The sequence below is a fragment of the Homarus americanus genome, unplaced genomic scaffold (assembly GCF_018991925.1).
Source record: "Homarus americanus isolate GMGI-L3 unplaced genomic scaffold, GMGI_Hamer_2.0 scaffold25013, whole genome shotgun sequence".
Classification (NCBI taxonomy): Eukaryota; Metazoa; Arthropoda; class Malacostraca; order Decapoda; family Nephropidae; genus Homarus; species Homarus americanus.
The window spans coordinates 5,794,723-5,821,743 of NW_024722158.1; the positions used below are offsets into that span (position 1 = coordinate 5,794,723).

General features: G+C 37.4%; 1 protein-coding gene and 1 long non-coding RNA gene across 3 annotated transcripts; both read right to left on the reverse strand.

Annotated features, from left to right (window-relative positions):
- Positions 1-4,447: 4,447 nt before the first annotated feature.
- Positions 4,448-11,910, reverse strand: LOC121862167. 2 transcript variants are annotated; one of them, XR_006088182.1, is made up of 5 exons: positions 11,856-11,910; positions 11,287-11,466; positions 10,791-10,888; positions 6,825-6,917; positions 4,448-4,688 (listed from the first exon to the last, which is right to left on the reverse strand). It is a non-coding gene; the product is annotated as an uncharacterized LOC121862167 (long non-coding RNA). The 2 variants fall into 2 exon arrangements; XR_006088181.1 differs by having other exon boundaries at positions 11,287-11,454; positions 11,856-11,909.
- Positions 11,911-14,694: 2,784 nt separating this feature from the next.
- LOC121862166 (3'-5' exoribonuclease 1-like) lies at positions 14,695-26,381 on the reverse strand. Its single transcript, XM_042360239.1, has 9 exons — positions 26,238-26,381; positions 24,822-25,202; positions 23,833-23,947; positions 22,440-22,638; positions 21,830-21,968; positions 21,209-21,367; positions 20,857-20,940; positions 18,632-18,807; positions 14,695-15,229 (listed from the first exon to the last, which is right to left on the reverse strand). Exons 2-9 carry the CDS (start codon positions 25,116-25,118, stop codon positions 14,971-14,973), a joined length of 1,428 nt encoding a protein of 475 aa, XP_042216173.1. The 5' UTR covers positions 25,119-25,202; positions 26,238-26,381; the 3' UTR covers positions 14,695-14,970.
- Between the last annotated feature and the right edge of the window lie 640 nt (positions 26,382-27,021).

The window sequence follows — 27,021 nt, forward strand, 5'->3', positions numbered from 1 at the left end:
ATCAGTGTACTTCGTTCCAGTTACGTATTGCTGGTTATAACAAGCCATTTTTTAATGTAATGTGATGTAGCTACCATTATCAGGGTGCAGGTCAGAACACTGGGACTGTTCTCTATAATCCTCCTGAGTACATGAGGATGGATTACATTCTTAACTCTCAAATGGCAGCCATCACCTGCAGAAGTTAGCTGTAGGGATGGTGAGTCATCATCAACAGGATGATCATAATCAGTGACAAGTGATAAAAGAAGGTACCTGTAAACTTCCTTATTGCAACTTGTCCTGGCATCTCATGACCAACTGTGCCTGACTGTGGCCTCACACACGTGCTCTATTTTATCCTCTAAATCCAAGGTTATATATATATAGTAGCTAACCTGAGGTGTGACACAAATTGTTTTGTTCTGTAGTAAAGATGCATGTGGTATATAATACAACTCACTTGTGCATACCTGTTACAGTATTTCCATGTACTACAGTACTGTACTGTATCCTGCGTGGCTTTATATGCAGGTTGAACCAGTGTAAGCATGATAAGTTTACTGGGCAATATCTATCTATCTATCTATCTATCAATTCTGAGTAGTTCTGAATTGTATAGAAATATTTTGAGGTTTTCCCTGATAATAATTTTGTTTCATCACAGGTGTTACTCTGTTGCAGTGTGTGAGCCAGTGTGAGGTGGGGTAAATATTGAATGGACTTTAAACTGGGGTGTTTAGCTGTAGCTCTGGAAGATTGACAATTTGTCTTCTTTTGATTATAACCAGAACACCTTTATTTCTCACTTTTTTATCCATGTATGGTTGGCTCAATTTTCTTTTAAATTACCTGGATAAGTGTCATCTGTCTGATTTGAAATTAAGGACTTAGAGTTAATATGATTTACTGTAGGACTGTGAACTGTTCTGTTTTTACATATCTTTCCATTTCTGTTAAACTAAACCATATATATGATTTATTGTTCGTTAAGGAATTCAATATCACTAGTTAGATTGTTATTTAATGTTGCTCTAAATCGGTTGATTGACTTATGAGACAATTATTCTGTTTATAGTCAGACCAGTTAATGTTGTTTTGGGGATACAGTTCATATTGTAGTGATCTCTGTTTAGAAATCATTTCATTTTCTAAATTTGTGTAGCTGGGCTATGAAGGCTTGCATGGTGGGAAAGGCTTTGGAATGAGGAATACTGAAGGTGAAAGAATACTTGAGTCTGGGATGGTATGCAACATGTTTGTGTTGAAGGGGCAATGGAGGCTGACCATGTGAGGCCTAGGTCAGGTGACACAGAAACCCAGATTGTGGCTACATTTTTTCAGGAAATTAGAACAGGTTGTTGTTAAGGAAGCTATTGATTTGCGTGTGTGTGTGTGTGTATGTTACTTAAAGATGGAGAGGAAGAAGGTGGATGTTCAAGAGGAAGTGTGGGGTGTGAGGAACTGAATGTGCGTTAAAGGGGCATTTTCTTTTGAGTTGAGGCTAGGGAAAAAGCCAGTGACAGAGTGAGGGGCAGTGTGCTTAGATGCTGGGTCTTAATAAAGATGTCCGGGTTGGAGTGTGGTTGATAAGATTTGTGGCGGGGAATGATGAAGTGGAGAGAGATAAAAAAGAAAAGAATATTGTGTGAGATGTGGAAGATGGGTGTAGCAAGTACAGTATGGGGCTAAGCTGAGATGGTTAGGCTTGTGGAGAGAAGGAGAAGCTTGCTGGGTCAGAAGCATGAATGAATGGGAGGGGTTGGAGGCAAGAATGTGAGGAGGGGTTGTAGCAGAATGTTGGTGCTACTATAGTAACTGGTATGTTTGTGCTTGGAATAATGAGGAACAATCTGAACAAGCTAGACAGAAAACAAAGAATGATTGAACACAAGAATTGAAATTTAATAGAATAATATCAAATATTCTGAACTCGAGTTACTTTGTATTTTCATTAGTTCCAGTGATCGAGAGTCTTTTAGCGAATCAATGAAGATATAGTTGCAGTTTGTGGTCACAGAATTACTGAAAATCTTAACCGGGTTAGAATATTTTGATGTTCGACAATTTCTCAATTTTTGTTTGTTCAGGTATTCCTTCGTATTCTCAGTACCGAAGCCTTGTCTTCCATAAAATACTCTATTTTATAATTACTGTATAAAAGTAAACAGTTATATTAGTAAATAATACAGTCATAAATAAATGTAAGAACTGTGATGTGAACTGATAATATGTAGATGATATTCCAGAAAGTGTAATAGATTCAGGATCATGTCTGGGGTCCTGCTGCCATCAGAAGATTAATCTATCCACCTACCTAACTCAGGAGACTGATTCCTTTGTTCTGTGTTTCTCCCTTGTTTTGTTGTGTTGGTTGGCAGAAAAGGGGACCTATTGTGCGTTTTCCCAGCTGAAAAGTGCCTCCTCCTCAAGAGGTACTGCTGATTAGTGATGCAAATCTGTCTGATTTCATCCTGAAGTAATGATGTATTTCTAAATGAGTTTATTCATAATGGTTGGGATGACGGTTCTGACGAGAAAGATATTTAATAATTATAAAGATACAAACATTTATTATTTCAAACATGAGCATGTGGGAAGTTTATCAAGTATTATACATGAATTAACTGTTAAACTCTGGTAGCAAATTGAGCTCTTTTCGAGGATGCATTTAATATATACTTATTTTACCCATAATAAGGCATGCTAAGACAAATTACATATTAGTAATACTACATTATGCAAAGCTAACATTTTAAAAGATCAGTACATTGAAATATTACGATGGTCAACAGAGGCGGGAAATATGACTCTTGGTAATTTTTCCGCCTCTGCTGACAACTAGATGTAAACTGATCTGTCACACTCATCCATCAACTTTCAGATAATATTTCAATGTGATTCTGATATTATTTTGAAGGTTAGTTTTGCATAATGTGCTGTGAAAGAAGTCCAACTCAAAAATTTTGTCTTTAGTTCTCCAATGAGGGTTTTCTTATGGTTTACCAGTGTGGGCCATTACACTTTGGAATATCATCATTTCATGATCTCACCTCACATTATTTATTTATTACTCTATTATTGTATGTACAATTAAAGACAAAAGTCGTGTTCGGTTTTGTCCAAGATTAAATATAACTCGTGAAACGTTATAGAGCCCTACTACAAGGCAGAGCGCACAAAAGTTTAGCTCTTCGGCATATGTTATGACCAAATTTCACGACACGAAGTTTTGTCTTTTCATTGTACATTTTAAAATATCTATATTTGCACAATAATTATGAATAGAATATTGTGTATGGCACCAAAAGCAACTTTTGAACCACTCGGTAGTTTCAGATTCATTCCAAATTCAATCGTTTATATAAAAGAAAACATGAATTAAGCGAAAGTCCAAATCACTATCCGTTTTAACGGTACGTACTGTAGTGTAAATATCCCAGTAGACTGCAGCTGCACTGAAATGTCAGAGTTATTTTGATGTTTTAATGATTACTCCAAATATTTTTGTATTTATCTATTAAGGTCTAGATGTGTATAGTAATATATTCAGAAGTCAAAAATATTCTAAGTCCAAAAATATTCTAAGTCCAAAAATGCATTGTTTATAAATATTCCAAGTTCAAAAAATATTCTAAGTCCAAAAATTCAGTCCAAAAAATATTCTAAGTCCAAAAATTCAGTTTAAAAAATATTCTAAGTCCAAAAATGCATTGTTTATAAATATGGCCAAAGTTATTCCTGGGTAAATTTCGAGTAATAATAAATTGTATGGTTTTAGGGGTATAAAATGCTTGCCATTTTCAAGAGCTCCAGCTTGGCACCTCTGTTTTTGTTTATCATCAGCCACAACAGACTACCTGGACATGGGGAGAGTAACTGTGGGCCAGTGAGGTGCCTATGGATTATTCTCCCCATGTCCAGGTAGACCTTTGGGCTTGTATCCTCTTTTGTTGGTGAATGATAATTTGAAGAGGCTTTTCTCCTGGCACTCTTCCGATTATTTTTTACCAAATTTTTTCAATGCTACTCCTGGCAATGGCAAACACTGCAATCGACTTAAGGGTAAAAAAAGGGAATTTTTGGGCCATTTTTTGCTCAAATTTGGCCATTTTTTCATAAAAAATGGCAATTTTTTCCATTTTTTGCTGTTTTTTCGCTATTTTTCTATAGTTTTTATACTTTTTTCATATATTTGTATAGTTTTTCATAATTTTTTTTTGTTTTTCATATTTTTTTACTTTTTTTCATATTGTTTTGTTATATTTTATATTCATATTTTATCTATTATATATTTAATTTATATATATATATATTTATTTTTTTCATTTGTATATTATTTTGTATACTGTACAAGATTTTTCTAATGCTTTATAAAGTATTTTGCTTCAAAATCTGAAGCTGAACTTAATTTTCTGTAAAAGTTCAAAGCGTGAAAGCAGGGAAAAAGGTTAATGAATACTTGTAGTGACATTTAGACATTTATTAAAGTAGACTTAATGATATTAAAAAATTTTCTTCAGCACAGGGCAGAGGCCAGTCCAGGGTCAGTCCAAGGGCAGCAGCCAGCACAGGGTCAGTCCAGGGGCAGCGGACAGCACAGGGGCAGTCCAGGGGCAGCGGACAGCACAGGGGCAGTCCAAGGGCAGAGGCCAGCACAGGGGCAGCGGCCAGCACAGAGGCAGCCACCACAATGTTCAGAATAACATCTGTACAAAGTAAAGTTTAAAATTAATAATGATTTTTTAACCAGAAATATATTTTAAGTCTGGCAAAGACTAAATGTACTGTAGTGTTTTAGACAAATTCCCTTAACACTGACCAAATGTACAGAACCCATTATATAAAAAAAAAAAATAAATTTGTTAATTACAATCCTTCACCTAATGATTCTTGATATACTGCCAAGAATCTGTACAAGTTAAGGATCATATTTACAAAACTATAAGCTATCACAACTTTCTTACATGCAAGTTTAGTTTAACCATAAGTTATTGACGAGTCACAACTACAATAAACCTGTATCTTTGGTTCATTGTTTTTATGTTCTTTTAATGACTACTTTAGGAATTTTTGTGAATAACTACTTTTCACTAAATTTACAACAATGAACTTCTTGCGAGTTGGCCAATCACATTTCTCGTAATATTCATATGATTCTACAACTGGGTACAGTACAGTATTGTATATTGAAAGTGAACATTGCTAAGTAGCAATTTATTAGTGTACACACGGTAGGTAGGTAGGTAACTTTTCATGCACGTATTATTATTATTATACTGTACACAATTCCATCTACATTTCTGAATTTACCAAGTCAAGCATTAATGAGCAAAAATTATTTCTTTAGTTTCAAGTTTTGTATTAAACAATTTTGAAGTTGTAAAAAGTTAATTGTAAAAGTAAAGTTAATACAGTACTGTACCTGTGAAAGGTTTCAAGCAAGATATTTTCCAAGTACTAATTTATCCTAATACAGTATTGTATAACATCACCCTAAACTGAAGGTTTTATCCTCTATGGAAGTACCACATTAATCCACTTAATTTAGTACAGTAATTGAAGAACTATCAAATACATTAGTGATGCACCATTAAGGATATTCACAGATAACCAGATTCAACACTCAATATTCTGCCGCCAGATTTAATGTTAATGCTATAATTTAGGTCAATTTTATCAAGCAGGTAAAACGGTTAAAGTCGCTATATTATATAATGTCTCGCCCATCCACAAATGCATCAACTTCAGTAAGAGCAGCTGGGTTTTAAATTACACAAGTGCAGCATTTAAGTCTACCCAACACAACACTAACAACTCACTGATTGATGCCACTATTTACAGGTAAATAATTTAAAGGCTGTTGGTAGCTGCAACCATCCAGGAAGAATACCGTGTACAGTAGCTAAAAACTATCTGTGCATACTTTGTGGGAAACAATACCAGACCATGGTCGATAAATATTGGCATACGAGGGCTGTCACTAGTCGCACGTAAAATTTTGGAGCATATAGACCCCCACCTGTACAGAGTTGTTTTAGCTACTGTACATTGTCTACATTAAATGTATACTTGTACCGTATAATAAAAAGTACCGACTAATGTTAATTAATGGCAACTTTTTTCTAGTGTTTAAGACTTATTGTGGAACATTTAATCATTATTTACTCATTCTCTAATAAAATATATTTAAAGGGAGTTTTATCTTTAATTGTTATCAAAAACTCCTCTCTAGCCTCGAAGACCTACTGTTTGTCATTCATTAGAAGTTAATACTGTACTGGGTCATTCTTAGTTCTAATTTGGATATTGGTAAATAAAATATCTAATGTACTTCTAAGATGCCATAATATATAAAACAATCTTTCTCGTCAGCAACAGTCTTTACCAGATTATTTTTCTCTTCAGAATAAATAAAAGCTACTTTGTCTGACCTGATAATATATTCATTACCATATAATTAAGTACTGTAGACAGACCTGCCCAGAGGATACTGCCATGTTATCCATCACAAAACTACAGTATAATGAACGGCATCCGAGTGCGACATTTCCTTAAGTAAACAGACCATAAATGGTTTCCTAATTATGTATTTTGCCGTTAATAACATTTTACCGAGTAATTTCTTGACCCAAAACAGATGGCAAAATGACATCAGCTAATAATTTGTTTACCAATACTAATTCCACAAAATATTAATATCTGCAATTCATATCAATTAGTTGGTGCATCCCTAATATTGTACTGTACTAATACTTTATTGACATTTACGAGTCAACTAGACAAGGTATCCATGGGTTACAATTACTGGACTTTGAGTTTAGTTTAGAAACTCCTGATATTACCTGGACTGGTGTTTCTGGTGCAGTGCAGTGCAGTAAGGGTCATTTCACCAGGTGAAAACTCCTGAGTGGATCCTCCATCTTCAAGTCATCATCCTAGAATGAATAATTGTTACAACTCTGTAATAAACAATTAAATAGTATACCTACACTACTATTTTACAGTACATTACATGCTACATCAATGCAGGTATCCCCCAATATACAAAACATGTCTGATAAACAATAGTTTCAACACATGTCTACACTACACAAGCAAACTATGAATAAACACCATTTTGATGCCACTTTTATCTGTGTATGAATAAAGTTTTTCCCTCACAGGAACATAACCCCAGTATACAAATTACTTCCACTTAATGAACACATTCCCAAGAATAAAACTGTTGTATATCAAGGGACACCTGTCGACTAGTTTACTGAATAAATGAAGCATTACACAGCACAACTTAATATGAAAAGTGGAGAAAATGCAATGTTAAGCAACCTTATTTTACTGTAGCTCTACCTATTAGTACAGGTTGTACCTCTCTAGTCCGGCAACCTCGGGACCTAACCGGTGCCGGACCATGGAAATTCACCCTTTTCCCGGATAGATAGTGACTTGTGTTTATGCCTGGAAGCACTAGCACCACTTTCTCTGCATCATGGTCTCTTTGAAGACATATTGAAGGGTTAAATGTCGTATAGTAGCTTCTCAAATTTCGCGAGTTTTTAATTCTTAACGTATTTTATTGGAACAAAAAAATAAATAAATAAAAATTTTGACGGCGGAAACTTGAATTTCGACAAGGTTTGAACGGCCCGCCAACGTGCAGACGACGTGCATAATCGTGTAAACGGCGTCATTTCTCTTATGTACAAAAGATTCATTATTGTTTATTACTGAATGTCTTTTTTATTGAATTAATGTTTATGTGTGCAAAATGAGCAATACAATTCATTAATAATACGTAGAATATAAAAACACACGAGGAAATGACAGCATTGTTTTCGTTGATTACAAAGCCAGTGACTGACTGGTTCTACATATAAAACTGAAGAAAATAAGACCTTGGTTGTAGCTGTAGTAAAATTAATATGGTTGTTTTAAGCAATGTTATTTAATGTTAATAAATGGAACAATAGAAGCAGCTAACGATAATGGTAAAGAAAAAGAGAGATCGCATATGTAAGTGAGCATGCGCACACGTGAAAACATATCGTCATTACTTTACATAAGAATATGAAAGCAACACTTATTTACTGTTCATATATATTTTAATTAATGTTTCTGAATTTGTTTTTATTGAATCAATGTACGTGTGTGCAAAATTAACAATACAATTTATTAATAATACGTGGAATATTAGAGGAGACGAGACGGCTGCCGGCATTGTTTATGTTAAAGCTTACGAAACCAGTGACTGATTGGTTCTACATATAAAACTGAAGAAAATAAGACCCTGAGTTTAGCTGTAGTAAAATTAATGTAAAAAATGAATATGGTTGCTTGAAGTACCTGTAATGTTATTTAATGTTAATAAATGGAACAATATAAGTAGCTAACCATTAATGGTAAAAAAAAAAGTGAGACTGCTCGTATGTAAGTGCGCACATGTGAAAATATATCGTCATTACTCTACATAAGAATATGAAAGCAACACTTATTTACTGCTCATATATATTGAAGGGTTAAATGTTGTACTCTGTATAGACAAGCAGAGAGAGAGAGAGCAGCCGAACTGCCGGATGTAAACAAACCTTAATTTCCCGCGGCTTTTTTTTTTTAAGGGGATTAGCCCACCCGGGCATAGGTCACTGACCCACATTGGGGCCTGAGGGGCAAAAATTTAATACTCCTGTAATAATAATAATAATTCAGATAAAAAAAAAAAAAAAAAAAAACTTTTCTGGCTACCTATTGGACAAACTAAAATCGTTCCCGACCACAGAATGCCGGACTAGAGAGGTACAACCTGTACAATCAGTGATAAGCTTGGCTACAGTGTATAACATAAACCCCTGACTATACTGGTTAACTGCCCCTACAATGTTTTATAGTACTAGATTATTGATGAACATAATGCAAGGTATGTTAGTGAAAAAGGTTTTACATTCAAAGAGCTGTTGGTAAGAGTAAGGCATAGCAACATTCAACACCTTCCTCCAAGTTCTTGTGAGAATGCTGCAACATTAATAAACAAAAGTGACAATCAGTACCAAGTTCAAATTTTAAGGCCCTAACATTGACAATTACGAGTTATACTATCTCAACGACTACAATCCTCAACAGGGCGTCAACCCAGAACATCAATTAGTAATTCTTTACAACTACATAAAGTTCCTTGTAAATTTTAATAAAATATTAAAAAAACTAATTTCCACCATTTGTAACAAGTAAACCACATTCTCCACTACGTATAAAGTTTATATGGAATACAAGTATATTAATTGTACTGGGAACAACGTACTGGACAACTACACTGTAGATGCAAGCAAGTATGTCAAGAATGCCAAGGTTGATGCCAGTTACTGTGTGTAACTTAACGAGTGATCCAGTAACTGTATTAATGCTAGACAGGACCTTAGAGCTAGCCAGGTGAAGATACTTGTTGGTGGAAGAAGGATTTTGAATATGAATGGTGGAAAATTAAACTAAATGCAAGAGAATCCTTGTTGGCAGTATTTATAGGTAACAGAATTGCAGTTAAACCAAGCCAGTTTGCAGGCATTAATACACAACAGCATTATGGGTGACTGGAGGAATGAAATTACACTGACTGTAATGCGGACACCATGCTGAATAACAGCCAGTAAACTGTGATAAAATATACTGTATACTCCAGATCAAACCCACTGAGAAAGACCGAGTAAGACAGCCAATCTGATTCCTAATGAGGGCAATTCAAAGCCCCTAAAGCTTTCTACGTGTGGGCATATCAGACCCAAGACTAAGATAGTTACACACTCAGATCAGGGCAAGACGAGCATTTAAATAGTGTTCACAATAGGATGCAAACCTTCATGTGGTTTGAGTGACAACAATGACATGTTCTCAGTGAAGTATTGAAAAAATTATCAAACTAAAGTTGATAAAATTACATTTTCGGCCAATATGCCCTAGTAATTTATCCTGTGTATTCTGGAGTTAATAGATTTTGACCTTGAATTCCCGGGGGGTAACCATTTTAGAGATACCCCTTAAGGTATGGGAAACCTTTAAAATTAATTTGACCATCTTTGCCCCCTGGTTGAAATCTCCAAATGAGATGTAAAGGTTGGGGATGGTTAAAACAGTCGGCCGTGTATTGGCCGAAACTAAACAATATGGGTACATAAAGTGATGGCGAGCTTCCAGTGTTAAAGAGTTATACAATGAGTTTTCTGAGCGCATATCTTTTTGTACAGATGCATAAACAAACAAAACGTCCCCCAATGACTGAAACGGGTGATGTGTGAATAATTACAGTACTGTATAGGTCACCGAGAGATTGGCATATTGTGTTAAGTAAAGCCAATTGGTTCATGCTATTGTCCAGCTTATAGGCAGGCAAGGTGCGACTTAATACAAGTTAATAAACACATAATAGGGCATTACTTAGTTTTGTGTTCCTAACTAGCAGACGCCACAGCTTAAGATTAATGACAATTCCAGAAAACTCCAGGTAATTTTTTTGCAGCGAGTTGTGAACGGTTGGAACAATCTATCGTGACGGCACCGAGTGTGAGCTCTTTTGTGACTACAGCACAGTACTTGCCAACAGTGGGTAGTAGAGCCAGTACATGCCCACAGTGCAACAGCCAATACATGCCCAGGACTTGCCAACAGTGTAACAGACAGTACATGTGCAGTACTTGCCAACAAGAGCCAGTACATACTCCGTAAATTTGCCAATAATATCTAGATGCGTTCGACCGCCTCTTACCCCAGTGGCAAGTTTAAAGTGAAGCAGACTTGACATTTCACTATAGAACAAACTTTCTAACCTCAATAAATACGGTGGTGCTGCACTACCCACGCTGACGACCACTGATGCAGCAAACTGGTCTTTAACACAACAGTAACAGCCAATTGGATCCATCATCTGTAAGTAAATGAAAAAAGCTTACGAGTAACATACTTTTAATACTTGTGTAAAATAATTCCTGAAACTTGAGACCCAAAATTCAAGTATGATCGTTACTTAAATAAAACTTTACTTAAATATTAACAGTCTTCACGGTGACCATAACTAAACCATATTTCATTAATTTAAATAAAAGAATAAGCCCAAAATAGTGAAGTATTCTCTATAGTAACTAGTCAATGTAATTGTTAACGGCCATTAACTTCTGCTTGTTCATTAACTCGAGCCTTGTGTATTTTCAAGTCTTTTAAAGGTACGTTTAGATTATTTCCATTTAAAATATATCACTTGGTACAAAAAACAAATAATAAATACATCGACCTTTACCACCGAAATAAATTAAAAATAAAACTTACCATATATTTCAAGAACACCGGCCTTCTGGTCAAAGAGACGACCGGCAGCACCTCCCCCACAAAGTCTCCTCGTGAACTGCTCTTCTCTGGCCAATTGCCGCTCTGTATAGCCCCTCTTTCCTGAGTTGCCAACTCGGATTTTCAAATGTAGGCTCTTTCCGCCGAGGGCTGCCAACATTACTGATTTATTAACAATAATATAATACTAATTACTAACAATAATACAATACTAATTACTAACAATAATATAATATTTTTGAAATTAATTAAACTTTTAACTCAGGAAACCTTACGTGCAAAAATAGACCAACAACCTCACCAACTACAATAATGGTAGTTACCGTACCTTACTGGGTGGTTACCGCTGATTTGAAATAGATAGATAGATAGATAGATAGACAGATAGATAGATAGATAGATAGGCCGGTCAGTGGCGAAGAGGATAAAGAAAAATAATTTCTGTATTACACAATAATTAAAAAAGTAAAAAAGCTACCCATAAAAAATGTTTTCTCTTTTAACGCCATAAAAGAAAGAGTTTAAATAAAAATTTACAAGAATGAAATTACCCCTGCTGTTGGTTCGTCTCCTTCTCCCTGGCTGGATTTTCAACCTGAAGTGATTGCCCTCGGTGGACCTCTCCCGAAATCCCACGTGAACTCTGTTATTCTACGGAAATACCACCTCTCCAGGATCTCCCACTGGTCCCTGGGTAGGGTCGTCCTCTACACTGATGGCTGTTGACCCCGCGGTCAGGACGGGGCTAATGTAGACAAATTAACATGGTTGTTTTAAGTTATGTTATTTAATGTTAATAAATGGAAAAATGTAAGTAGCTAACAATTAATGGTAAAGAAAAAAGTGAGATGGCGTATGTATGTGAGCACATGTGTAAACATATTGTCATTACATAAGAATATGAAAGCAACACTTATTTACTGTTCATATATGTTTTAATTGTTTCTGAATTTCTTTTTGATTGAATTATTGTTTATGTGTGCAAAATGAACAATACAATTCATTCATAATACGAAGAATATTAAAACACACGAGGAGTGAAGACGTCATTGTTTTTGTTTACAAAACCAGTGACATTGGTTCTACATATAAAACTGAATAAAATAAGACCCAGGTTGTAGCTTTAGTAAAATAAATGTAAAAAAATTAATATAGTTGTTTTAAGTAATGTTATTTAATGTTAATAAATGGAACAATGGAACTAGCTAACAATTAATGTGGATTTATGTTGGTGGTATTATGTTTGTTGGTGGGTGGGTTCAGGTTGGAGGGGTAGGGGTTTGGTTGAATTCAGGTGGGTCGGGGTGCATTTGGTTGGCTGAGTGAGTGGGTTGCGGTTGTTGGATGGGCGAGTTTGTGTGGGGTGCGTGGGTAGGTTAGATAGAGTGCATGGGTCAAATTGGGTAGATGGATGGGTTAGGTAGGATGTGTGGATTGGTGGGTTTGGGTGGGTCTATTAGGTATAAAACATAAGTAGAAACAAATTTATAGTATAAAGTTTGCCTTATTGACAGATATTTTTTATTAGCCTTAAAGTTTTATGACCCTCCCGACAAGAAAGGTACCCGCACGGGCGATTATGACCTATTTATATACAGTAAAACCATTCAGAAACTAATTCTAGAAGCACAAAAACATCTCATGTGCCATTTTCACTGTTTCAGATTATGAAGGTGCATACTGGATGCTGTTTTAGCTCTTTGTTATCACAAATTTACATGCAGACTGGTAGGAGGAGGCTGGGAGGTAGGAATAGGTACTACTGTATAATTATGTAGTATGAGGGAATATTGGTTGTCTGTGATGGATGGTGTTGGATTCTAACTACTAACGACTGGCGTTTATTATTGCAGATGTGTGAGTCAAGAGGACTAGCCTGACAGGTAACAGAGTGATTGAAAGAGTATTGTCATTAAAGCGACCAAAGAAAGTGTGAGAGGATCCACTGATTGTTGACTACAAGCGTGTCATTTGCCAGGCACAATCAGAAAAGGGACTTTTGAAGGTACAGGTAAAATCAGTAACAAACCTTCGTGTGGCCATGACTGCTTGGCAGGATGAGACTTCAAGAAAGCTGCAAGATGACATAGCCAATGACACATGGGTCACAGGAAAATACTGTAACCCAAATAGCATGGAAAATGCAGGAACCTTTACCCAACCAATGAAAAGAGCTATAAACTGGGAGGAAAAAGGAGTCTTGGAAAAAGAACACCAGACACTGCTGATCAAACCTCAAATAGCACACTTCCCAGGTCACCAGGCAGTGTATGCCATCATTTGATGCCAAGAACCCTTGTGTTATCTGCAATAATAGGTGGTTAAAGAACAAAGTGTCTATCAAAAGTAGCCAGGAAGCAATCCATGACCAGGCCAAAAATTTGGGCAGACAAAATATACTGCAATGACTGATTGGACAAGGGTATGATATGGTTGCCAATAATATTTGCTATCATGACCATGCATGATTGCCTTCAAAGCCACATGGGTATCCACTGGTAGATCAGGACGTAGAAATCTCTGATGTTGCCTTTGGTTGTCTGGTGGAACAACTCCAGGTTCCACTCCCAGAAAGGCGTGGTTTTCTCGTCAGTTCCCTATGAGATCAGTCCAGAGAAAATCTTCGAGATCAAGGTCTGAAACTGCAGATGCGTACTGGTCAATCACTGAAGTGGAAATCGCAGCAAAGATACGGTGAGCACATCTCCGTCCTCAACCCGAGTGGTGGATCAGGTTTCATCTGTGCTTCATCCATTTCCCCGGTGATGTCCTTGAGAAATTAAGGCTGCTAGAAGCACAAGCAAATGTGGATGAAAAAAAAGAAGCTCTGTGTCAAGCAGCCAGCTCAGAGCCGATATCAAGCTATGCAAGAAAAGGACAGACGATCCATCTCTCCAGCTGTTGAGAAGATGGTTCTATTGTCTGTCTTTAACCTCATAGCAATGGTCTTCTCTGACACAGTAGACACAAGGCAGCAGGTAAGTGGGACTCAGAGTAAAAGACGAGTGTTGGTTGATCAGATAATTATAGAAAAGGAACCGGTAGTGTCTCCACAACTTCTGCACCATGTGGCAGTGTCAACTCCTTAGGGAATTGCTATAGTTTACCATGTGTACAACCAAATACAAAACAATTCACTAATCACCCTGAACAGCAAACTTGGTCAAGGAATCTACTACGATAATCTGTAATGCCAGCTAACAAGGCAAAATGAGGCCAGCAAGTCGATGAGAATGAGGTATTTATCCCAGCCAGCTTGTGTCACAGCCATGGGATGCTGCATGTCTCTATGATGCCAACCTGTAAAAAGTACATGTATTTATATCTTGCATATATAACCAGTTTATAAGTTATGCTTACTGTAGCCTGGTAGGAGAGGTTAAAGAACAATTGTAAAAAATCTTCTTTATTTACAAAAGTTACACACTAAATTTCATGGTTCTTCAGCAGGTAATAAACTATACATTACACTGATCTATGTTCCTAATCATGTGCTATTTAAAACACTCTTGTTTTTTAATAAAAATAATGATGATAATAATAATAACAATAATAATAATACATTAGTAATAATAATAAAATTTGCTTACTATATTCTGAGTCAAAACAATTAGTAATTATAGAAAATTTGGTCAAAATTAAGATGAGTGGCTGTGTTGGTTCACATTACTTCAGCGAGAGAACTTCAAAAGGTTTGGACATAAGATCGGGGAACTCCTCCATGTCTTGAAGATTAACCCAGGGCTTGTCGTCTTCGGGATCTGTACCAGAGTCTTCGTCACCCTTGTTATCGAAGCTGTCATCCCCGCCTCCACTCTCACCTTCTCCATTATTGCATTTTTCTTCATTGCCCTTATCTGTTACCAGCAGCTTCTTCCTCATGCCATTGAAGTTGTGGCGAGATATGTTGTGAACAACTCTTTCTCTGAGGTAAAGCAAAATGAGTGTTTCATTGTGATATGTATAGGGTAATATTATAGGCCTGATATTGCAGTCAACTGTTTAAGCCCAACTTCTAACTTTAAAAGTGGTTAATTTATCACAGATGAGAAAACAAAGTTAGGAAGATAATGGTAAATTACTGTAGTTTGTCTCATAACTTGCAATATTAAATTTTTTAATATATTTTGATGACACAATGAAGTCAAATACAAAACATTAGATTCAACATTTCTGCACAATTTACCTTCCATATAGCCCTTAACTGCATGAGTGTAGATACATCAGAATGAATGGTGAGCACTGAGAGTATATTGGAATATTATCCTCACAAGATCCAGAAATTAGCACTACATTTTGTCTCAAAGCTGGAAAAAACCCTTATCCCCGGAATTTTCCAGTTAACGGAAAAAAAATTCTCAGAAGATCCAAAAATTGCCCATTACATCATCTCTCTAGCCAAGAAAAAAATATTCCCCATCCCCGGAATTTCCTGAAAATGTGCCTGATTTTCATCTCTCAAACCTGAGAGAAAGCTCTCCCATCCCCAGAATTTTCCAGGTACGTACTAGGAAAATTTCCTCAGAATTTTCCAGAAAATCTGCTCCTTGGAAAATCATTCCCAAACCCAGAATTTTGGCTTTGAGAATGATTTTCTGAGAAAATTTCAATTCCATCTATCGGAAAGCTCCGGTTAAGAGGGAATCTGGCTAGTGAAAATATTACTATCTCCTTAAACACTATTCACATATATAACTGTTTGGACAGGCAAAATATTGTCATGCATTCCACATCACAAAAATTTCCAACATGAATTTGCTCCATGAAAATTCTGAACCAGCCAAAAAGTACATTGAACTTGTGAACTTCAAGAACGCTCAATTTAAAAATATAAATAAATAAATACAGTAAGTCCTTGCTTAACGTTGTTTCGGTACTATGTCGCTGAACTTTCAGAGACCAAAATTTCGTTTAACATCCCAGTGATTCGATACTACATCGTTTTGCGTCGTCACAAACTACTTTCTACGGCACGTCACCCGCTCTTGGCTGGCCGCGCTACGCTCTCTCGGCTCAGCGTGCTGCCCTCACTCGCAGAATGTCACAGCGTCCCTAAGCGCCACCAAGCCAGTTTCTGTTACGACTTCACATCATTTCTGTGTGCTCAAGTGCTTTTGCTCTAAAACTGCACTCTAACCATTCAAAATGGCTTCCAAGCGCCCATCAAGTGCTACTGATGCTCGTGGAGTGAAGAGGCAACATAAGACCATTACTCTTGCTACGAAAATGGATGTATTAACACGATTTGAAAAAAGGAAACGTGTGTGGACATAGCCGCTGTACTTGGGCTAACCCCCACAACGGTGCATATTACCTGGACCAACGCTGACAAGATTAAGGTTAGTGCTGGAAGTGGTTCTTCTCTGAGTGCTACTAAGACAACTAGTGTTAGAAGCACTGTGATAGAGAAGGTGGAAGAGATGCTGGCAATGTGGATGGAGGACCAGAATCAATGCAATGCCCCTGTGAGCCTTATGGTTATCCAGCATAAGGCCAGATCCTTGTTTAACGACTTGAAGGCAGAAGAGGGTGAAGGATCGAAGACAGAGATCTTTACGGCCAGCCGAGGATGGTTTCAATGATTTAAACGTCGTTGTAGCTTCCACAACATAAAGAAGACTGGTGAAGCTGCAGGTTCAGATACGGTTGCTGCCGAGACATTTCCGCCAGAATTCAAACGGATTATCCAGCAAGGAGGCTACTCACCGAAGCAAGTCTTCAATGTGGATGAGACTGGTCTCTTTTGGAAGAGTATGCCTGAGAGGACCTATATCTCTAAGGAGGAGAAAAGAGTGCCAGGTTTTAAAGAAGCAAAAGATCGCTTTACGCTGCTGCTTGGCGCGAACACTGCCGGTGACTTCAAGCTGAAGCCTTAGCTAATTTCTTGCGCTGACAACCCACAGGCCCTGAAGGTTACTCTAAGGATCACCTTCCTGTCATTTACAAAGCAAATAAGAAGAAATGGATAACTGGCGCCATATTTAGCCAGTGGTTGAACGTGTACGCCGTCCCTGCACTGAAGGAATACTGTGCCAAGGAGAACCTTAACTTCAAAATTCTTCTGATCCTTGACAATGCTCCAGCTCATCCTCCCGATATCGACGACTTGAACGACAGTGTAAAAGTTGTATTCCTGCCTCCCAACACGACAGCACTGATGCAGCTTATGGACCAAGGCGTCATCGCCGCATTAAAAGTGTATTATTTATGCCGTACCATGGCCCAGCTGCTCAAGGCTACACACGGAGAAAATAAACCAACGATCCGAGAATATTGGCGGGGCTTCAAAACTCTTCACTCAATTGACAACATTGGCAGGGCATGGGAAGAGGTTTCAGAAAGTTGCCTGAATGGTGTGTGGCGTTAACTGTGGCTCGAGTGTGTCAACAGTTTTATGGGATTCACGGGCTTAGTCCCAGCAGTGAATAGGGATATCCTCAGCTTGGCTAGACAGGCAGGCTTTGATGAGCTGGAACCAGAGGATATTGAGGACATCCTGGCATCCCATACAGAAGAGCTCACCAACGAAGATCTGCAACAATTAACAGAACACAGTCCCGTTGAAAACGACGACGACGACGAAGAAGAACCTCAATGAATGCTAACTTCCAAGAGGATGGTAGAATCGTTGAACATGTTCCAGCAAGCAATGCAAATCCTTCTAGATGATGACCCAAACAGAGAATGTAGCTCAAAGGTTCAACACAGCATTGAGGACAGTCTTGGTTGTTACACCGAAATCTATAAGGAGAAGATGATGAGTAGCACCAAGCAGTCAATACTGGATTCACTTTTTCGTCTCGGGACAGCAGAAGCAGCTTCTTCACAACAGCTGGCAGCCGAGGAGGAACAAACAACAACGGAGGAGGAGCAAAAATCAACGGAGGAGGAGCAAGCAGCGGTGGAGGAACCCCAGTCAGAGCAGGAGGAGGAGGAGGAGGCAGCCGCAGTCTCAGTGACTGACCCTCCTCCTCCTTCGCTTCACTACCCACTCGCTCTACCACCTCCGCCCATCGGTGAGTACCAATACAAACTTAGCACTGTAGTTCTATATACTATTTTCTATAGAAATGGCTATGATTTTCTGTATATGTAACTTTTTTCATGGGGCAAAGGGAGGCTGGGGAACGTAACTCCCATATTTTATCTATTTCTTATGGGGAAAATTGGTCCCCTTAACGTTGTTTCGCATAACATCGCGTTTTCAGGAACATAACCCCAATGTTAAGCGAGGACGCTCTGTAACTACAATACCCTAGCACTTGTGTTATAGTATTTACAGTACAGTATACAGAATCCCAAATGTGACACACAAGGAGTCCCTTACTTTGGATTGTACGTGCCGTCTTTCCTCAGATGAATACGTTCGTTGACTCTCATGTTGGCTCCATCCTTCAGCAGTTTCATTGCCACGCGTGCGATGTTGCGAGAATCATCCAGGCCACAGTGCGGTTGACCCACAAACCTTAGCCCAAGCTTCTCCAGCATATCCTTCAGGCACAGCTAAGCACACACATTATTGATTTCTACTTACATGAAGCAAGACAACTCTTTATTCCTTACACATATCAGTACTGTACACACTCTCCTTACACATATCAGTACACACTCTCCTTACACATATCAGTACACACTCTCCTTACACATATCAGTACACACTCTCCTTACACATATCAGTACACACTCTCCTTACACATATCAGTACACACTCTCCTTACACATATTAGGACACACTCTCCTTACACTGTCATTGACAGTCTCATCCTCACTACTTGCCCTTGACATCATCATCTTAAGTTGTCACATGCTTGTCTCTGAAGCCACACACAAATATGTGTACCTTGTTGGCCAGGGTGTCAAGATCACACAGGCCTCAAAGAACATGACAGAGTTGATGCCCTCATCAAACTCACGCCTAACAAAGATACTGTTGAATACAATCTGGGTCTGTCTAAAAGAACCCTTAAAACTGTAATTAGGAAAGAACTTGTTGACGAATTTGATGCAAACAGACAAGTGCAAACAGGCATTAGTCAATCTATTGTTTATCACGATGAGATGTATCAAGTGAAACATGTATATGGAGAAACTAAGAAGATCACTAGATTACAAGATGATGTAACTGCTACACTAAGATTAGGATATAAGTACTTCTGGCAGTATATCCCTCAGGCAGATGTGAACAAAACTAAATGTAAAGTGTGTGGTCAAACATACGGCCACACACTCTAACACTATGTCCTTTACTCAGAACACGTCCAAGCTCACTGTGTGTGAAATGGCACACCACTTTATCGCTAATGGCAAGATAGCCAACATATTAAGATTGTATCCACTTTTTTGCACTCAGTAGCAATATCATTTCTCATGTATAGAGCTAAACACACAATGTGCTTGAATACTTCTCACGCAGATGTGAATAACAAGGTGTGCAGCCAAACATATTGCCTCACACTGCTGTACTCATGCAGTTGTGAATAAGTCACCGTCTAGCACAGAACTAGATAAACAATGTATTGATACACTCTGATTTACTCTGTAACATTCAGTGTATTGATTTACTCTGTAACATTCAGTGTATTGATTCACTCTGTAACATTCAGTGTATTGATTCACTCTGTAACATTCAATGTCATAATATCCTGACCACTGGAGTTAAGTTATACATACCTTTTGTGAATACTACTCTGTAAACATTTTGCACTACCAGTCACAGGATGAGTATGGAGTGCACAATAAACTAGCCACTGTAAGTGGCAAAATTAATTAATCCTTACACATATCAGGACACACTCATCTTACACATATCAGGATACACTCTCCTTATACATCCTCAGGATACACTCTCCTTATACATCCTCAGGATACACTCTCCTTATACATCCTCAGGATACACTCTCCTTATACATCCTCAGGATACACTCTCCTTATACATCCTCAGGATACACTCTCCTTATACATCCTCAGGATACACTCTCCTTATACATCCTCAGGATACACTCTCCTTATACATCCTCAGGATACACTCTCCTTATACATCCTCAGGATACACTCTCCTTATACATCCTCAGGATACACTCTCCTTATACATCCTCAGGATACACTCTCCTTATACATCCTCAGGATACACTCTCCTTATACATCCTCAGGATACACTCTCCTTATACATCCTCAGGATACACTCTCCTTATACATCCTCAGGATACACTCTCCTTATACATCCTCAGGATACACTCTCCTTATACATCCTCAGGAACTTATGCTCATTACACCCATAACAAAATAGCACAACTCTCTCTCACTCTATCAATCACCCATCTCACTCCAATCTCCTCCCTTAAACTTCAAATGTCTTATGTAATTTGCCTCTCACTACACTTTTTAAGTATTACAGCATATATTATTAAATCTTAAATATCAAATATTACAATTGGATGTACATTAAATTCTCCAAATATATTTCCAATGTAGAGCAAAGAGGGTTGTTCCATGTTCAAAGCTGACAACACAGCAATTTCTACACTAAATACACACACATTCATGACAACTTACCCTTTTAGTACTGTAGAAGTTACTGTAATTTTTCCTGATGTTGATCCATTTAACTGCCCAGGAGGGATAGGGCACATTTGACATCTGTAAAAGTAAATAAACTGATAAATACCAGATAGTGAAGGTGACTGTACATGTAAGTAACTCTACATCACATCATGAGGTCTTGGTACTACCGCCCGTACAACCCACCATGGAGGAGTCCGTATTTATGACACAAATAAGTGAGTAAATTTAAGAGTTGAATATGAAGTCTAAAGGTAATTAACCTACAAACAAGAAGGTAATGTTTGGCTGTCTTAGGCTAATAATCATGCAAAAGAACAGAACAGTTCTACAGTAGTGAGCTCACGAGACATTGCTGAAAGAGGAATCTCCCCATGTCCCACGGCCCATCAGTCACAATTGCAAACTTAATCTTCTCAGGTTTTGTGGTGAGTTTATGCTTATCCAGCCACTCTTCAAACTTCTGTAGGACTTCGGGGAACATCGGTGCAAAATTAACCTTGTCCTGAAAAATAGGAGATCCACTTGACTACTTTTACCAATACAGTATAACCCAAAAATAAATTTTACCAACAAATGTACAGTAATACAATTAAATAAAATCTACACAGATATTTCAGTGAATATATATTACTTTACTGTGGAATAAAATTTTGATACATAATAATAAGGAATAAATGAAAGTAGGAATCAGTCAAAAAATATATAACAGGATATTGATAAACAACTAATTCTTTAAATGATGATCAAAGTCTGATACCCTTATCCTGAGCAATGTACTACATGCCTGTAAATTCAACATGGACTGAATAGGGTGACTGCCATTTCTATTCACTCTTCACCTTCATACTCCTTTTCACTCACCATGGTTACCAATCATCCTTGCAACATAATTCTTACCCCCCCCCCCCCAAAAAAAAAATTATGTTTGTGTAATTAAGAATTATCAAAATACACCTCTCCATACCTGTGTAATCCCAGTTAGGCTCGTGCAGAAGCTGGTCAACCTGGGATTAACTTCCGGACGAACGTATGAATGAAACACGTCAATAATTTTACATCTCTTTGTGCACACCAGAACGCCTGGAAATTCTATTATCTCGTGTCTGGAAGGTGAGAACAAATACACGGGCTATAATCTATTCATTCTATATTTCACATTGATAGTTTTGTATCTATATACTGTACACCACAAGGAAAATAGAATTGATTAGAAGAGCAATATTCTGTACACTCTACGTGTCGTGTCATTCTTCTTACATTTCCACCTACAGGGGCAGAAAAGTTTATCAAACGTTACAGTGTCCACCTTTATCTATCTATCCATCTTAAAGAAGTACAAGAGCAGCAAACATAACTAGATGTTACAATGTTACTTCAGCAAATAAAATAATAGACAGGAATGACACTAAAAAAAAGAAGAAGAAAAAAGTGGTATACCCTGTAGATGCATGACTGTTTAAAAGGGCTCTAACATTATCATTTAGTCTGAGGCAGCTTCAACACGCAAAATAAAAATAAAAAAAAATAAAACGTAAAACAATACAGCAATCAAACGGTTACTAATCACGACTCACCGAAAATTGTGGGGATTTATATCATCACAGGTCGCCTCAAAGTCTATGACCACGTAGTAGTCATAATAGCGCTGCTGTATCAATATTGGGTCAACGATGTTTTCCTCTTTTAACCTCTTTAGCCTGTAATGGGTCTTGAGTCTCTTTTGTAGGACATCCTTCCTGCCGTTGGTGTCAAGTTTGAATGACCTCAACCACACTGAAACAACACAAGAAAGATATACATCTGACGTTATTATCCCAACCTGGAATTTACTTTTTTCTCACTCTTGTCAGCTTCTTGCCCACTATAATACAGAGATGGTAGAAATCAATGACAAATATGAATGGTATGGATATCTGCTGAGAGTCAGAATTATCTAATATAAAAATAGTAGTTATTTTATATGCTTGATATGGATGCCTCTTGATCTGCTTTTCCCAAATCTGATGAAATGAAATCTGAGCCAAAGACCCATTGGTTTTATTTACATACTTATTAATTATACACCCACCCTGCCTCATACTGCACCTGCTTTGCTTTGGTCTTCTCTTACCAAACCAAGCAATCAAATTCTTCCCTTATATTTCTAACCTTACACTGTACAGCACTCGTGTATAATACGGGCTCATGGTGTCAATGGTGGTACCTTTTATATACCCCTGTAATAATTTATGTCTATGGTCTTTGGGTTCTAACACAAGTACTGTACAGGTTGATTATTCCTTATCCGAAATGCTTGGAGCCTTAAGGGTCTTGGATTTGTGATATTGTCGGATTTTGGAATACTGTAACTATATCCTGTATAGAGATCCTGTATAATGCAGTAGCTCATTAAAATATAAGTTATAATTCAATAAATGGAACTAATAATTACTATTGTTGATTTCAGTGAGGACTGTTATCGGTATCCTATCAGGCTTCAAAGGAGCTTCGAAGCCAAGTAGGTGATCGCCAATTCTTGTGATTTAATATTCCTTCTCCACCAAAGTTGGGTAGGAATCTTTATTGTTTTATTATTATAAACGTGTTTTATACACTGGTCCTTCGAACACTGAATTATGAATGACTATTAATCAAGCCCAGAGATCTGTTGGAGGTAGAGGTTATCGGAGTGAGAGTCGAAGAGGGCTGGCTCATTATCTATTCTCCACATACCTAACCTGTATTGTATTTCATCCTGGGTTCATCATCCCAAGGTCCATCACCCATATCAATCTTTAGTTCACAAAATTCACACATTCACCAAGCGCTCAGTTCCAAAGGTGTGTGTACTAGAGGGGAATTAATATACGTACATAATACAGTACATGAAGTAGAAGGGGAGAGATAGAAACTAAAATAACATAGACAGGTATAGAGATACAAGCATATAGGAACAAGTAATATGCCTGTATACTGAATAAAACTTACTTTTCAGCTGGTTCTTCCTTAGCCTATTAATCTCTCCATTAATCATGGACAGCTCACGATAAATGGGGTTGAAGTCTTTTGATGTATTTTTGTCTGTCGACCCAGAAGCTTCATTCTGCGAGACATAAACCAAATAAGTCTTCTGGGATTAAGACATGTTCTCATGAATAATAAATAAATATAATGTTAACTATCCTAAAAATGGAACAAACTTATCACAATTTTCATAATATTGAATACAGGGGGGTCCCCGACATACGAGCGTCAGACTTACGAGCGTCAGCTGGCATGAACAGGGTTGAACTTGAATTTACAGTATTTTATTTACCTGATGACTTAGTTTTTGCTTTCATTTACTGTATTTTGTCTTTCTATTTCTTCTGTTGTCTTAAATTAAGTGATTTTAGATGTATAGTAAACCCTCAATAACTTGGAATGGTCTCGGAATGCATTAGTATAACTCGGGAAATGCCGAGATATATAAAATTATCTGGGAAAATCTCGACATATCTGGCCACCTGCATCACCTACCATGCCTCTGTGTCACCTACTATGATGCTTCATTCTTTGCCTGCAGTGCTGGTAAGTTACTTTTTTACATTTAGTATTTACATGTACACATATATGGGTCAATAATCTTTTATTTTTTTATTTTTGTAAGGGGGGGGGGGCCTCAATAAGTCGGAATTTGGGATAACTCTACAAGGCCAGAACCCCATATGTGCCGAGTTATCGAGGGTTTACTGTATATAAAGACTTAAGCTATGATATAGTGGGATTCTAAACATTTTTCTGTAAGTACGGTATGCACATAGCATGTGTTCCATTACGTACAAATCCGACTTAAGAACGTCCTCAGGAACGGAACCTGTTCATAACCCAGACCCCCTGTACTACTTAAAATTATACTGTGTACCCTCTTAGTAGATATTGCAGCATATGTCCATAATATTTCACCTTAATTTAAAATAATTATAATCAATAAGTACCTCCTTGTTTTCTACACTGCTGGCATCATCCTGAAACTTATCCATGGGTTGAGTTGCTCCTTGGTCACTACAACAAAGGGGATCTGTTTCTTCAGGCTGAGAGTCTGGTGTCACATTTAGTTCAGAGGATGATTCAATGTTCTCACTAAGGAAAATGGACTCCTCAGTGGCAGGTTTGTGGTCCTGATCGTGGCCCTCAGGTTCTCTGTCTCTGGGTTGGGAATCGTCGACAGTCACATCTGGTTCACTCCACACTGGGGACGGCATGCCGCCCACAGCACCACTTTCTCCGCTCATATTCACCAGTCTAATGTAGTCCAAAAAGTATGATGGGTTCACCACACAGTATCTTGGTGCAGTGTTTGCCAGCCAACTACACTCCTGTGATAAAAAAATACAGTTTAGAAATTAAGAATACAGGTACAGTAGTTATCATCTTTGAGAGCTAAGATATTTCATCTTAAAGTACTGTAGTCTGCTATGAGCTGTATACTAATAGGTATGGATTATCTCTTGAATTGGGTGCAAGTAATCTTGGGTACAAGTTATCACATGAGTTGGGTACGAGTTGGCTTGGGTACGAGTTCACTAAGTACGATTTATCTTGGGTACTGAATGACCCTGACCCACGCAGAGCCCCACGGCAAGGAAGTTAGGTAGGTAGGTTTCTGTGGTTAGGTTGGTGAGGTTTTGTTTTTCTTATCAACTAAGGTTAAGTTAGGTTTAATTTAGAAATAACCATTGTTTAACACATCTGCACAAACTACGACAGTGTCCACTATAAAAGAGCGAAATTGCAGCATTTTTTAAATCGCTTTTTATGAAAAATCCATAACAGGCGAAGTCATAAATAATTACCCATATTAATAATACATATATCTTAAAGTGAAAAGAAAAAGCTAAACACAATCAGTGATACCCAACTATATCACCAACACCTGCAAATATTCACTGACTCTACCAAATGCGAGCTTATTTTAATTTTGCCCAGAGTGAACAGAGTATAGTCTAGGAGCATTAGAGAGACATCCAGCGTGTTTGGTTCCAGCTATCTCCAAATTATCATTCCAAACAAGTGATTCAACTAGATTACTAGAGCCCGGCTGGTGATCTCTCTCTCGACGTACTGTATTAAGTATTCAGTTAAATTGTCGCAAAAAACCATATTGTCTCAACTTTTAACAGAAATTACAGGTACACAACAGCTGTAAACAAACATATATAGCCCATACACATACTTAAACAACGACAAACAGAAACAAACAGTAGATTAGGGTGATGTTTATCGTCCCAGGTGATTAAAAAAAATTTTTCATTTGGCTTAATATCATTATTATTCATATTTCCCTCATGAAATACACCATAAACATTACCCGAGAACTACAGTAAACAGCAGAAGAATAATACAGTACTCACGGTTAACTGGTGACAGTAAAGGAGGAAAGTGAACGTGAAGGAACGTCTCCTTGTGTGTAGAATCAGCTGAATGGTCAGTTTGTAAACACTACCGTAGTCAACCGCCTTTAATTCTTTATTTACTTCTTACACTACCTGTCATTATTAAAGACAATATGAAAATAAATTATCGGCAACACCAATATATTTTATCTATGGTATAAATCTGAGAAATAAATGATAAAACGTGAGAGATTTTCACAATAATTTATAAAATACGTTAGACTTGGGATATTTGTAGAGAGGAAAACGTTTTGAGTACCGCGGTACAAAATAAAAGGATGAAAAGAAATTATGTAATTTGTGTTAATTTACTGATCTACGTAGTTTATGGATTATAAATTCATGAAAGTAATTATTTAATTAAATTATAGAGGTGGTTTTATAATGGACGAATTTTTTTTTAATTCATAATAAGCAATTTACTCACTTGAAACTAGGAAGACACCTTTAAATGAATTTAAATACCCCCAGTAGTTTGGAAATGGAGGTCTCTCCGGAAATGTCGAGGCACAACCAAACATGTTGGCAAACGAGATACTGTATATCTATTACAACTATGAGAAGAAATCATGTGCTTGCTTGCTTGTATTTTTATCCTCTTCGCCACTAATTGGTTTACTACTGTTACACACTGTTGGCAAATGGTTCCAGAGACCAGAATGTATCTGTACCTGCGTCAATGTTGGGTCTTGAATGAGTTCACACTCACAGTATAATAGGAAATAGTCCTTCACTATCACTG